The sequence below is a fragment of the Carya illinoinensis genome, chromosome 1 (assembly GCF_018687715.1).
Source record: "Carya illinoinensis cultivar Pawnee chromosome 1, C.illinoinensisPawnee_v1, whole genome shotgun sequence".
Taxonomy (NCBI): domain Eukaryota; kingdom Viridiplantae; phylum Streptophyta; class Magnoliopsida; order Fagales; family Juglandaceae; genus Carya; species Carya illinoinensis.
In genome coordinates, this window is record NC_056752.1 from 13,429,844 (window position 1) to 13,446,354 (window position 16,511).

Here is a 16,511-nt window from a genome sequence, read left to right on the forward strand (position 1 = left end):
CTACAACATGAGTTTGTATCTTTTGGAACGGAAATTTTTTGTTCAAAATTTACTCGTTTTGTCCCAAACGAGTTTTTGGGACAAAAAATAGCGTCCCAAATTTGTATCAATAATCACTCTCCCGGAAGGTTTTTGGGGAAGAAAATTTGATTTTTGTCTCAAAAGTATTTTTTTGGATCAAAATTGGATAAAACCATCCGATAGCATCCGAGCGGAAATTTTTTGTGGGAACGGTTTTATTTATCCTAGAAAGTAGGTCGAATGGTGTAAATTGGTCAACAAAATAGAGCTTCGAACAGGTTAGATTATTTGTTCGAGTAAATAACTTTGATTCACACGTTAAAATTTAAATCTGAACATCATATATTTTTGGATGTTTATAATTCAATGTTCGAGCGTATATAATTGATAGTTTGAACATCAATTTTGACGTTCGAACATTTTACTATTCAAATACGTTCAAATGTTTAGTGTATTCTTTGAACGGTTATGTAACATTTGATTTGTCTAAAAGTTGTTAAAACGAAGTTTACGTGTTACATTCAAATGTCTTGATTATAACATTCAAATGGTTGGCGCTTATTTTCTGTTCGAACTATATTTATTTTTTTCAACCCATTAATAGAAATAGAATACATACAAATAACATCTTAGAATACATTAGTACATGCTCAGCAAACATAAAAGTAGTCTAAAAAATGCAAATCAATTAAATAAAACAACAATTTTCATATTATAAAAGCTTACAATCGAAAATCTTATCTATAAATTAAATTAATCACTTGGCGGTCTGAGTTGTTATATAAGCATTTGCATTTAAAGTTGCATTTCTCTCCTAACTCTGCTTGTTGCTCTTCTTTTTGTTTCATTCACATCTTCAAGTCAACTTGTTGGACCACTAACTCAAGCTAGTTTGTTCTCAATTCCTCAATCTCTTATCTTACTTCATATAATGCTCTAGAAGTGTTGGCATTACGAAACGATGAGGACGAGTTACAAGGTTTGACGCAACGACCCAAACCACTCAAATAGCCTGAACGTGGACCCAAAATCTATGTAAAAATTTCCACATTACTTGTTGTGGAGTTTTGATTAGTTGCAGATTCAGCATGCAAGACAACTATTCTTTTTACATATAAGAGAAATAATTAATATTACCACAAATATATAAATAAGTTTAATTAAAATAGATAATAATACTTACATAATTTTTATGGGCATCAGAATGAGTCTACTCTCCATTACGATTCGTATGTAATACAACATATAATTTTTTTAGATCATAATTGTTATCTAAGTCTTGCTACATCATAGATATAAATTCATTAGAATACAAAAAACAATAAACTTGAGTAACAAAATAAATTTACCAACTTCTTAGAGAGGCGATGGAAAGATCTTAAACTTGCATGATAATGAATCTTCAAGTTAGATCTATTTGTTTTCTTTATAGAACTTCACTCCTGCATAAAAGTTGTAAATATTAGCAAAAGAAATTATAAACCATGACATGTAAAACAAGTTATTTATTTTTCTTAAATGCAGGATCTTTAATATCACAAAGTTTCTCCCAATCTGAAGGTTAGACATCCTGAAAAGAATTTTGGCGTGCGTCCTCCTTGTTCTCAAACTTTTTGTAATGCTCATGACATTTGACCTTATATTTTTGAAATGCATTACATATAAGCTCATCGACAATCTTGTGCTCCTCCCTTCAACCAAAATTTAGTTCGAAGTCATTCTTGAATAAATAAGACTCGCGAACAAATTAATTGCATATTATATATTTTACATAAATATTAAATAATGTAATATAAAATGAATTAAATTATTACCAATTAGCACTTCTTAATAAACTCTTTGATATCTTGGAAAACTTTAGACCATGGATTCGTAGCCAAAGGTGCAAAAATCCGTGTAAGAGCACCTACATGAGAAGCAAACCAGACTATTGGTTCTCCTTCACCTCCGATATAATTGTTAGAAATGTTAACTTTAATTTTATTAACTTTACGATATTTTTTTAATATCATGCCTCTAGTAGTACCTTGGCCTTGACGAGATTGCACGTTAAGCTCTAAAAAAACTATATGGCAATGTACACGTGAGAGAAATGATAGCTAGAATTTAATATGCTTTGTGATTTATTTTAATTGAAACAATATTATACTAAATTTTTACTTTGGTCCGGAGAGTTAATCTCTAGTGATGAGCCAATCGGAGAGCTAGGCATAGGTGGAGATGGAATGGGAACCACCTTCCTCTTGGGTTGCATAATTTCAAAATACTGATACATGCATCACATAAAGTATTTGTCATAAAAGTGCCATGTGAATACAACACACATCAATCATACGTATTAGTTTCAGTGGACCATTTGGCCTCCTTATCTGTAGATACTTCAGATGAATCAACATTGGACAATGATACACTACCAACTATATTACAACTCAATTACTACTACATATCAAAATATTAATATTTTTTACTTTAATTCAAAATTTATGTACTTGTAACATTTCAAAAGTAAATAAAATAATAATTTTTTTATACTAAGTTGTAAACAACTTGTAGTATAGTTGTTTTTATATCATTTTTCATCCACATTTTTTCCAACTGTCGCATCAACAATATCAGCCTCAATATCTCCCATATGCTAAGGAATCATCTCATACTAACTCAAATTCACAAACAATTTGAAGATAGGTTGACTCTCTTGGTATTCTTTTTAAGTAGAAGGATTATCTTCCTCTTCATTTTGTCCATCCGCCTCAAGGATGACATCATATATAATTCTTGGAGAAAAATTTTGTACTACTTGCTGTTGATTTCCTAACTCAAGATCATTTAAATAGAATACTTTAGATGCTTGGAAAGCCAAAATAAAATGATCATCGTCATACTATTTTTTTGATGTATTAATACTTAAGAAATATTCATCATCACACACTCCCCTTTGAGGATTGCTTAAATCCCAACTATTATACTTCAACAGATATACCACAAGTTCCCCCAAATATTTCAACTCATTTATATCCACAATAACCTCTTAAAAATCAATGTTCTCTCCCTTATGACTTCATTCGACTAGGTCACCTTTGTTTTGAGTTTTTCTATAACATTCTCGATCCATTGTATGATACTTATTTTCCTAATAAATATATGCAGAATATAGAATTGCTCGTCTCGATGGACCACATACCAATGCATATAGTTTGTCAAAGATATCGTTAGGATTTCTACCATGCATTTGTACAACATACATATTGAAGAGAGTATAAATGTATATATAACTAAATAATCATTAGATTTAAAAAAAATAAAAATAAAATTAAAAAAGAGTTCACTAAAAAAAATGTATAATATAAATCATTATCCGATGTTCAAACCATTTAGGGAACTCTTCCTTATGTTCCTTATCTATATCAATTACTTCTTGTTATTTGAGCAAGTTAATATAATCATTGAAATAGAAATATAGTAAATAATTTACAACTCGCATAGAATTTTAAGCAGATTCCAATATCAATTATTAAATAAGGACAACTCTCTTCAAGTGGTTCTCTATCTCAAGACAATTGTTTAGCATGTACCACTGAGATTTTTTAAACTCTCTTCTAGACAAATCATAACCACAATCTACATCAAGTGGACATATGTATTGGGAAAATATATAAATAACATTTTTTTTGTCTTGCTTGGTCGACATCAACATTTCTTTCTGACTGATCAAACCTCATGTCAACTCCATGGAAGTACCTTGAACCAAATGTATACTACTTATCGTCAATATATGCTTATGCAATTGACCCTTTTGGGTGAGTCTAGTTACCCACTGCGCATTTCAACTTCCCAAGGAATCTTTCAATAAGATACATCCATTTATACTGTGCTAGTCCTCCAAGTTGAGCCTAATGTGGCAAATGAACAACTAAGTGAACCATGATATCAAAAAATGACAGTGGATAAACATTCTCTAGCTTATACAATATTATAGCAATTTCTCATTTCATACGTTCCAAAACTTCTACATTCAATGTTCTAGCACATAAATCTTTAAAAAATGCACATAGCTCATTCAACGCCATGCATAAATCTCTCGTAAACTATCCAAGAATACTAACAGGCTATATACGTTGTAAAAATACATAACAATCATGACATTATAATCCAGTAACTTTCCAATCATTTTTCCGCACACACCTTGTTAGATTCGAGGCATAACCTTTTGGTAATTTAATTTTCATTAACCACTCACAAAAGGTAATCATTTCATTCCTTGACAGTGTATACCAAATAATTGGAATATAGACAGACGAACCATTTTTTTGTAAGTGCATTTCTTGTCTGATTCCCAACCGTTTCAAATCCTTCCTCAAGTTTAATGTATTCTTGTCTTCAATTGACATCAATGTTCTCAACATGGACTCACATATATTTTTCTCAATATACATAACGTTGAGACTATGCCGCAATTTTAACGTTGACCAGTACGGGAGTTCAAATAATATGCTCTTCTTTATCCAATTCAACTCATTCTTAGTTCGCTTTCACTTCCGTTATCTTTTATCAAACTCATTACTACCGACATGCACCAATTGTACAAGTATATCTTGCCCGAGCATATATGGTGGAGGGTGCCTCCGTTCAACAATCCCATCAAATATTCTAGAGTTTCCACATTATCTATGCTCAACAAGTAAATAGCGATGATTACTCATAAAGCATAGTTTCATTCCATACGTAAGCCACTTAGATTGTGTCTGTTTGTTACATGTCAAACATGTCATTTTCCCCTTACTACTCCAACTTGACAAGTTTCCATATGTGAGCAAATCATTTATTTTCCATAAGACTGCAGTATGCATCTTGAATGAAGTACCCGTTGATGCATCAAATGTGTTGACCTCATTCTCCCGTAAATCTTTCAACTCAACGATCAACAGTTGTAAATGTACATTTATATCATTTCATGGTGATCCCGAACTAGAAATGAGCAAACTCATCATAAAATATAGATCATTCATACACTTCTATGGTAATAAATTGTACAACTTAAGTACAATTGGCTAAGTACTATATGAAGTACTCATATTTCCAAACGTAATTAAATCCATATGCTGCCAGCCCAAGATGCACATTATGAGGTTCTCAAAGTTAGTTCCTCCCCAACTTTCTCTACCAACTCTTCTTCTTTATCATGCTACCCTTTTCCACTCTTTTCCACTATGTTGTTTCTATCCCCCTTATTTTTTTACTCTTTACTGCTTACTCCCCTTATCTCCTTCTTCTCATCTCAAACTCCTGAACAAATGCTTCTCCTACATCTTCTCCCCTCTGCACATCTATCTCCTTCTCCAACAAGTCATTTACTATTTTGTCACCCCTTCCTCTCCTCTTGTCACCTCTGTGTGTTTTTTATGGCCCCAGTCTGAGCTTCTAAAAAGCTCTTTCTTTTTTGCTCTTGCCCCTACTCTCAACCAAACTCCAAATTGAGCCCCTCCCTCCTCTTTCCCCTTACAAGTTGTAACACCATGTGTAATACACCCACAACTAAAATAGAAATGTGTTAACTTCTCATACCTAGGGGTATCCAGTGAGCCTTCCCTTTAATTGTTATGGTTCTTCCTCTCGCCAAAGGTTCTGTTAAATCAATATCTATTAAAACCCTTGAAAAGTTTCCTCATCCACTCCCATCTTCTCGCGTATCCACCTCCTCTACTCTGCTAATGGTGGCTCCTATGAGCTCCCTCGTTCCCTGTTCATGCACACCAATGGTGAGTCATGCTTCTAAACCCAAAATATTTCTCGTTTGAAATTCATTCTCTGTGATGGTGTATATCCATCAAACTGCAAAATCACAAACAGTTGGATTTCAAAGAGCCATGGCCTTCCATCTAGAATATGCTGCTTATCAGCTTGGTTGGCAAATATCATCACAAATGTATTCATTCCCACCTCTTGAAACTTAGCTCTCTTACTTATTCTCCACATTTTGGCCATAGTAGATTCAATCAATGCTTAACTAATACTCCTCTCCATCCATACCATCCCACCCAAAATTCGCTCTCCTTTGAAATTCAGGTCCTCCGATATGTCGTCTCCAAGCTCTATAGTCAGAGCTTCATTTTCTTTTAACATCAGTCTCTCCCACTACTCCTCTATTTCGTTCATCCTTCTCCACCTCAAACTCTTTGTCGTCTTTACCGAATCCACTCACCAATAACGACGAAAATATCGGTTATGGTAGGCCACTTCACCTCACAACCACCTCTAATTATGTTAGAATCTTGGTGGACCCCACACTTCACCTCACAACAAGAACAGTGAAGGTAAATACAGAGGTTCAAGCCTTTGCTCTAATGGCCGAGGATTTGAAGACTGTGGCTTCTCAGTTTCGGAAACTTCACAGCAAAGAGTTGCAACACACTTTCAAGTAAGGCTTTAAGCCATGCCTATTAACTTTTTGGATAATTATTCTATCGTTATCAAAACAGAGAAAGATGATGGTTTTTTCTTGCTTTGTTGCATTGTCAGTCACAAGAATGATTTATATTAACTTGAACAAATATTGAAGCGTTTAATAAAAAGAGTACAATAATCGCTATTTGAACTCTTATAATCTTCCTCATCTGTGTGAATCATCCTTGATATAATTAGTGACTATGCAAAAATCACTCTCAGGTTCTACTCCCAACAATGGAGAACATGGGCAACCTGTTTTATCCAATCAGCTTGGCGCCGCTACTCTAAGAAAAAACATGAGAGGGCTTTGCGTGATGCTGAAAATAGACTGCAATTTTCTTTGGCAAATGAAGCTGGGACCTCGGCAAGTCTTGGTGCAACTATTTATGCATTATGGTTTGCTGCCCATTTACTTCGAGCCTTGCGACGACTAAAGGGTGGACGCACCAGTACCAAAGCGCCACAAAGAGTGCTACAGCTAATGCCACCGAAGCCTGCTGAGCCAGATTTCAGTGCTAATCAAGGTCAATAATCAGTAGTATATATGGCGTTTGAAGTGATTATCACGCAAGTTTAGTTTTCACGAACATTGTTCATGTGCAAGCATTTTCTGTATATGTGCCGGATGTGGTGTGTAACATGTACTAAGGAAACTTCCATCTTAAAATTTTACAGCCATGTGTTCAGGTGTCTATAACTACAACATGAGTTTGTATCTTTTGGAACGGAAATTTTTTGTTCAAAATTTACTCGTTTTGTCCCAAATGAGTTTTTGGGATGAAAAGTAGCGTCACAAATTTGTCCCAATAATTTCTCTCCCAGAAGGTTTTTGGGGAAGAAAATTTGATTTTTGTCTCAAAAAGTATTTTTTGGATCAAAATTGGATAAAACCATTCGATAGCATTCGAGCAGAATTTTTTTTTAGGAACGGTTTTATTCATCCCAAAAAGTCAGTCAAATGGTGTAAATTGTTCAACAAAATAGAGGTTCGAACAGGTTAGATTATTTGTTCGATTAAATAACTTCGATTCGCATGTCAAAATTTAAATTTGAACATCATATATTGTTTGAATGTTTATAATTCAATAATCGAGCGTATGTAGTTGATAGTTTGAACATCAATTTTGACGTTTGAACATTTTACTATTCAAATACGTTCAAATGCTTAGTGTATTCTTTGAACGGTTATGTAGCATTTGATTTGTCTAAAGGTTGTTCAAACGCAGTTTGCACGTTACATTCAAATGTCTTGATTATAACATTCAAATGGTTGGCGATTATTTTTTGTTCAAACGATTTTTTTCTATTTGAATTATATAATATTTTTTTCAAACCATTAATAGAAAATAGAATACACACAAATAACATCTTAAAATACATTAGTACATGCTAAGCAAACATAAAAGTAGTCTCATAAATGCAAATCAATCAAATAAAAAAACAAATTTCATATTATAAAAGCTTACAATCGAAAATATGATCTATAAATTAAATTAATCACTTGGAGGTCTGAGTTGTTACATAAGCATCTGCATTTAAAGTTGCATTTCTCTCCTTACTCTGCTTCTTGCTCTTCTTTTTGTTTCATTCACATCTCCAAGTCAACTTGTTGAACCACTAACTCATGCTAGTTTGTTCTCAATTCCTTGATCTCTTATCTCACTTCATCTAATGCTCTAGAAGTGTTGGCATTACTGAACGATGAGGACTAGTTACAAGGTTTGACGCAACGACCCAAACCACTCAAATAGCCTGAACATGGACCCAAAATCTATATAAAAATTTCCACATTACTTGTTGTGGAATTTTGATTAGTTGCAGATTCAACATGTAAGACAACTATTTTTTTTAACATATAATAAAAATAATTAATATTACCGCAAATATATAAATAAATTTAATTAAAATAGATACTAATACTTACATAATTTTCATGGGCATCAAGATGAGTCCGCTCTCCATTACAATTCGTATGTAATACAACATATCATTTTTTCAGATCATAATTGTTATTTGAGTCTTGCTACATGATAGATATTTTATATGTAATAGCCTGCTAAAAATTCAATTGTGGAATTTCTATTTACTTTAGAAATTTCGTGAAGACTCTATAAGTTTTCACGAATCCATTAATCATATAGGTTTTAGTCTAACTACATAGTTAGTGTTATTACTCATTATGGTATCAATAGTTGTGTTTTGATTATTGGAGATAGTTAGAAGTGTCTAAATGTATTATGGTTTGTGCCATTAGACTCGGTGGATTATTTAAGGTCTTATGGCGCAATTACTCTTTTTTATATTTTCGGACGAAACGTCCTATTGGATAAAAATATCTTGAGCTAATTTTGTGGATATTATTGGATAAAAATATCTTAAACTAATTTTGTGGATATTATTAGATAAAAATATTTTAAACTACTTTCGTGGATATTATTGGGTAAAAATATCTTGAATTGATGTTTGTAAATATTATTGGGTAAGAGAGTTCTACACTTAACTATCACTCCGAGTAGGAGAGACTTACACTTAACTCTCAATCCGGGTAAGAGAGACCTACACTCAACTCTCACTCCAGCCTCATCTCTTCCATATCTTATCCATAAGTATCTCCAGCCACCCCCCCACGAAATTATCTTCATTTACACTTTCCATTAAAGAATACCAAACACTCTCTCTCAGACAGCTTTTAGGAGTTCTTTTATACACCAATTTCGAAGCTTTTGTAAGTATTTTATCATAAAGTCTCGTTCATATAAGTTGTTCCTTTTTTAGTCTAATTTATGTGGATATCTTATTTGTCCTATTTGAAGATCATTTAGTCAATCAAATATTATGTAAACTATAGAAAGGTCATTCTGGGAGATAAACTGGAGAATATGTTATAGTTTGGAGTTTTTGACCAAACTAATGGATAGATATTGGTCCGAAAGTTTTATGGAGTATTGTTAACATGTATATATGATTATTGGTTGAGGATTTTTGCATGATTAAAGGTTTTGATGAAAGATTTTCTTAGATTTAGAAACTTAGAAACTGGAAGAGGAAAAACAGTTTCTGTTTTGAGAAAGTTTAACTCTTTGGTGGTCTAAACCTATTCCAATGACTTTGATAATTTTATTGGAAGATCCTAAGCATCTTATATACATGTTATATTATTATTTTGAAGATATTTGATGTGAGTTTCAAAGATATGAAATTTCATGCAAAGAGATATTCAGATAAGCCAAAGTGTGAATGTTCTTGGTTAAATTTATGTTTTGGTTAAATTTTAACCATGTGATCTTGAATTAGAAGTTTATATATGTTTTAGGATATCTTTTTAAATCATGTGATGGTTTGATTTGAAGATCACATCTTTATAAGTTATAGATTAAAAGGTTAATCAAAACAAGTTAGAAACAAAAATCAATGGAAATAGCATATGAGAATTTCGGCCCTATGGAGTTTTAATAGTTGTGATTAGTTTTAAATGTTTCTAAATTGATATTTGAGTTGAGGATAAAATTTATATGAAGCATGTAAATTTTGGTGACTTTTGGAATTAGTATACAAAATTCTTAAATTATGGGTTAAACGGTTATTTTTCTACATGCAGAGAGTAAAATGAAAATTTTACTCTTTAAGTTAGTATTTTCCATATTTTAATTTATTAGTGATTTAGTACTAACTTTTAGAATCACTAATTACAGTTCCTCGTGATTACGCTTAAGGTTTTATAAGAAACGCGGAAATCGAGGTAAGTTAGCTTTTAACTTACTAGCAGTCTACTGTATATGTGTGCTAAGTAAAGGAACTATAGTGTATGTATGTGTGTTATCATATATGTCATGCCATACCAAGTTATCACGTAATTGTCTGTTATACAGAATTTATTCCGTCATCAGTTTTTATCTGTTACATAATATATTCTGTCATGTATTGCTGTACATTACAAGTACATCATGCTAAGTATGTCATTTATTACATGTATGTCAAGTCATGTAATATTCACTGTTGCAAGTATGTCATGTTAAATATGTTGTCTATTATATGTTATGCCATGTTACGAAATGTTTCTATCTCAAGTTGGTCATGTATTTTAAGTTATGTTCAAGTCAAGTTATGTTACGTCAGGGTTTTAGTCCTTTCATATTCCAGTCACGTTTCATTTTGATTATTTATGTATGGGGTCACAGCAATTGTGACGTATACACTACGTGAGACACAGTAATTGTGACATGTAGAATACATGGGGCCACAACAACTGTGGAGTATGTATTTAAGCAATTAAAGAATAAGTTTTCGTATAATACATGGGACCACAACAACTGTGGAGTATGTATTTAACTGCATTGTGACGTGTAGAATACATGGGGCCACAACAACTGTGGAGTATGTATTTACATGTAAAATACATGAGACCACAACAACTGTGGAGCATGTATTTAACTGCATTGTCATGTGTAGAATGCATGGGGCCACAACAACTGTGGAGTATGTATTTACACGTAGAATACATGGGGCCACAACAACTGTAGAGTATGTATTTTTCATGTTAAGTCAAGTTTCAGAACACGTTCATGATAAATCAAGTTTCAGATCAAGTTCATGTCAAGTCAAGTTCAGTTCATGTTTCAATTTAAGTTATGTCAGTTATGCTATATTGTATGTTAAGTTATGCTTTAATTACTTATGAATTTGATTAAGCATTCATATTTTTACTGTCATCCATGCATCATTAGCCTGTGTGGAAATTTTTTTGTTAACTTATTGAGATTTGTAATTAAATCTCACTTTAGTAGTCTCAACTACCATTCCCAATGAATGGTAGATCTTGTTACAGGACCTGAAGGAGAATCAGGAGTTGACTAACTAGACACAGTTGACTGAGCGACGATGCGACATCAATATTAATATAATAGTTAACGTAAATTACTACTTGTACGATGGAGTTGCATCTCCAATATTTTTTAGATCATAAGCATTTTGGACTAATGTTATGATCTTAGTTGTTCAATGGGTCTTTATATATGAAGTATGTTTTAGTTGTTCAATGGGTCTTTATATATAAAGTATGTTTTAAGCATTTGTGATATTTTTAATTTGGTGCATAGTATTGCTAAAGAAAAATTTATCTGCTGCGAATATTGCATAATGTTAGATACATGTTAGGAACATTGCATCTTATATGTCATGAACAGGGGTAGGTAACCTTGTGTTCCATGTCTTGATGTTTTAAATGTCTGTCCAATCCCAAACGAAAATTTAGGGGCGTCACATTATAGATATAAATTGATTAGAATACAAAAAACAATAAACTTGAGTAAACAAATAAATTTACAAACTTCTTAGAGAGGCGATAGAAAAATCTTAAACCTGAATGATAATGAATCTTCAAGTTAGATATATTTGTTTTTTTTATGGAACTTCACTCGTGCATGAAAGTTGTAAATATTAGCAAAAGAAATTATAAACCATGACATGTAAAACAAGTTATTTATTTTTCTTAAATACAGGATCTTCAATATCAAAATGTTTCTCCCAATTTGAAGGTCAGACATCCTAGAAAGGATTTTGGCGTGCGTCGTCCTTGTTCTCAAACTTTTTGTAATGCTCATGACATCTGATCTTATATTTTTAGAATGCATTACACATAAGTTCATCGACAATCTTGTGCTCCTCCCCCCAACCAAAAATTAGTTCGAAGGCATTCTTGAATAAATAAGACTCGCAAACAAATTAATTGCATATTATATATTTTGCAAAAATATTAAATAATTTGCTATAAAATGAATTAAATTAATACCAAACAACGCTTCTTAATAAGCTCTTTGATATCTTGAAAAACTTTATGCCATGAAACTTGTAGCCAAAGGTGCATAAATCCATATAAGAGCACTTACATGAGAAGCAAAGCAGACCATTGGTTCTCCTTCACCTCCGATATAATTGTTAGGAACGTTAACTTTAATTTTATTAATTTTACAATATTTTTGTAATATCACGCCTCTAGTAGTACATTGGCCTTGACGAGATTGCATGTTTAGCTCTAAAAAAACTATATGGCAATGTACACGTGAGAGAAATGATAGCTAGGGTTTAGTATGCTTCGTGATTTATTTTAATTGAAACAATATTATACTAAATTTTTACCTTAGTCTGGAGAGTTAATCTCTAGTGATGAGCCAATTGGAGAGCTAGGCATAGGTGGAGATGGAATGGGAACCGCCTTCCTTTTGGGTTGCATGATTTCAAAATAAATCACATAAAATACTAATACATGCATCACATAAAATATTTGTCATAAAAGTGCCATGTGAATACAAAACACATCAATCATATGTATCAGTTTCAGTAGACCATTCACCCTTCTTATCTGTAGATACTTCAGATGAATCAACATTAGATAATGATACACCACCAACTATATTACAACTCAATTATTACTACATATTAATATTAATGTTTTTTACTTTAATTCAAAATTTATGTACTTGTAACATTTCAAAAGTAAATAAAATAATATTTTTTTTTTTATAATAAGTTGTTTACAACTTGTAGTATAGTTGTTTTTATATTATTTTTCATTCACATTTTTCCCAACTGTCGCATTAATAATATCAGCCTCAGTATCTCCCATATGCTAAGGAATCATCTTATACTAACTCAAATCCACAAACAATTTGGAGCCAGGTTAACTCTCTTGGTATGCTTTTTAAGTAGAATGATTATCTTCCTCTTCATTTTGTCCATCCACCTCATGGATGGCATCATATATATTTCTTGGAGAAAAATTTTTTACTACTTGTTGTTGATTTCCTAACTCGAGATCATTTAAACAGGATACTTTAGATGCTTGGAAAGCCAACATAAAATAATCATTTTTATACTATTTTTTCGATGTATTAATACTCAAGAAATATTCATCATCACATACTCCCCTTTGAGGATTGCTTAAATCCCAACTATTACACTTAAACAGATATACCACAAGTTCCTCCAAATATTTCAACTCATTTATATCGACAATAACCCCTTAAAAATCAATGTTCTCTCCCTTATGACTTCATTCGACTAGGTCACCTTTGTTTTGAGTTTTTCTATAACATTCTCGATCTATTATATGATAACTATTTTCCTAAAAAATACATGCAGAATATAGAATTGCTCGTCTCGATGGACCACACACCAATGCATATAGTTTGTCAAAGATATCGTTAGGATTTCTACCATGCTTTTGTACAACATACATATTGAAGAGAGTATAAATGTATAAATAATTAAACAATCACTAGATTTAAAAAAAAAATTAAAATTAAAAAAGAGTTAACTAAAAAAATGTGTAATATATATGATTATCCGATGTTCAAACCATTTAGAGAACTCTTCTTCATGTTCCTTATCTATATCAATTACTTCTTGTTCTTTGAGCAAGTTAATATGATCATTGAAATAGAAATATAATAAATAATTTACAACTCGCATAGAATTTTAAGCAGATTCCAATATCAATTATTAAATAAGGACACTTAATTCAAGTGGTTCTCTATCTCAAGACTATTGTTTAGCATGTACCACTGGGATTTTTTAAACTCTCTTCTAGACAAATCATAACCATACTCTGTATCAAGTGGACATACGTATTGGGAAAATATATAAATAACATTTTTTTGTCTTGCTTGGTCAACATCAACGTTTCTTTTTGACTGGTCAAACCTCATGTCAACTCCATGGAAGTGCCTTGAATAAAATGTATACCACTTATCGTCAATATATACTTCTACAATTAACCCTTTTGGGCGATTCTAGTTGCCCACTATGCATTTTAACTTCACAAGAAATCTTTCAATAAGATACATCCATCTATACTGGGCTAGTCCTCCAAGTCGAGCCTAATGTGGCAAATAAACGACTAAGTGAACCATGATATCAAAGAACGACAATGGATAAATACTCTCTTGCTTATACAATATTATAGCAATTTCTCATTCCATACGTTCCAACGCTTCTATATTCAATGTTCTAGCACATAAATCTTTAAAAAATGCACATAGCTCATTCAAAGCCACACATAAATCTCTCGTAAACTACCCACAAATACTAACTGGCTACATACCTTGTAAAAATACATAACAATTATGGCATATTAATCCAGTAACTTTCCAATCATTTGTCTGCACATACCTTGTTAGATTCGAGGCAAAACCTTTTGGTAATTTAATTTTTATTAACCATTCACAAAAGTTAATCCTTTCATTCCTTGACAGTGCATACCAAACAATTGGAATATAGACAGACAAACCATTCTGTTGTAAGTGCATTTCTTGTCTGATTCCCAACTGTTTCAAATCCTTCCTCGAGTTTAATGTATTCTTGCTTTCAATTAACATCAATGTTCCCAACATGGATTCACATATATTTTTCTCAATATGCATAACGTTGAAACTATGTCGCAATTTTAACATTGACTAGTACGGGAATTCAAATAATATGCTCTTCTTTATCTAATTCAACTCATTCTTAGTTTGCTTTTACTTACGTTATTTTTTATCTAATTCATTACTACTGACATGCACCAATTGTACAAGTACATCCTGCCCATACATATATGGTGGAGGGTGCACCCATTCAACAATCCCATCAAATATTTTAGAGTTTCCACATCATCTATGGTCAACAAGTAAATAGCGATGATTACCCATAAAGCATAGTTTCATCCCATACATCCCATACGTAAGCCACTTAGATTGTGTCTATTTGTTACATGTCAAACATGTCATTTTCCCCTTAGTACTCCAACTTGACAAGTTTCCATACGCGAGAAAATCATTTATTTTCCATAAGACTACAGTATGCATCTTGAATGAAGTATCTGTTGATGCATCAAATGTGTTGACCTCATTCTCCCATAAATCTTTGAACTCAACAATCAATAGTTGTAAATATACGTCTATATCATTTCATGGTGATCTCAGACCAGAAATGAGCAAACTCATCATAAAATATGGATCATTCATACACTTCAATGGTAATAAATTGTACAACATAAGTACAATTGGCCAAGTACTATATGAAGTACTCATATTTCTAAACGTAATTAAATCCATATATTGCCAACCCAAGATGCACATTATGAGGTTCTCAAAATTAGTACCTCCCCACCTTTCTCTACCACATCTTCTTCGTTATCATGCTACCCTTTTTCACTATGTTGTTTCTATCCCCCTTATTTTTTTTACTCTTTATTGCTTACTCCCTTTATCTCCTTTCTTCTCATCTCAAACTCCTGGACAAATGCTTCTCCTACATCTTCTCCCCTCTGCACATCCATCTCCTTCTCCAACAAGTCATTTACTATTTTGTCACCCCTTCCTCTCCTCTCGTCACCTCTACGTGTATTTTATGGCCCCAATCCGAGCTTCTAAAAAGCTTTCTTTTTTGCTCTTGGCCCTACTCTCAACCAAACTCCAAATTGAGCCCCCTCTCTCCTCTTTCCCCTTAGAAGTTGTAACACCATGTGTAATACACCCACAACTAAAACAGAACTGTGTTAACTTCTCATACCTGAGGGGTATCCAGTGAGCCTTCCCTTTAATTGTTATGGTTCTTCCTCTCGCCAAAGGTTTTGATAAATCAATATCTATTAAAACCCTTGAAAATTTTCCACATCCACTCCTATCTTCCTGCATATCCACCTCCTCTACTCTGCTAATGGTGGCTCCTATGAGCTCCCCTCATTCCCTGTTCATGCACACCAATGGTGAGTCATGCTTCTAAACCCAGAATCTTTCTCGTTTGAAATTCATTCTCTGTGATGATGTATATCCATCAAACTGCAAAATCACAAACAATTAGTTATCGAAGAGCCATGGCCTTCCATCCAGAATACGCTACTTATCAGCTTGATTGGCAAAAATCATCACAAATGTATTCATTCTCACCTCTTGAAACTTAGATCTCTTATCCTCCACATTTTGGCCATAGTAGATTCAATCAATGCTTGACTGATACTCCTCTCCACCCATACATTTCCACCCAAACTTCGTTCTCCTTTGAAATTCAGG

At 32.6% G+C, this 16,511-nt stretch overlaps 1 protein-coding gene across 1 annotated transcript; it reads left to right on the forward strand.

Annotated features, from left to right (window-relative positions):
* Positions 1 to 6,326: 6,326 nt before the first annotated feature.
* On the forward strand, positions 6,327 to 7,236 carry LOC122311248 (cyclic nucleotide-gated ion channel 1-like). Its single transcript, XM_043125720.1, has 2 exons — positions 6,327 to 6,436; positions 6,685 to 7,236. The coding sequence occupies exons 1-2, from the start codon at positions 6,363 to 6,365 to the stop codon at positions 6,995 to 6,997; spliced, it is 387 nt and encodes a 128-aa protein (XP_042981654.1). The 5' UTR covers positions 6,327 to 6,362; the 3' UTR covers positions 6,998 to 7,236.
* Positions 7,237 to 16,511: the final 9,275 nt, after the last annotated feature.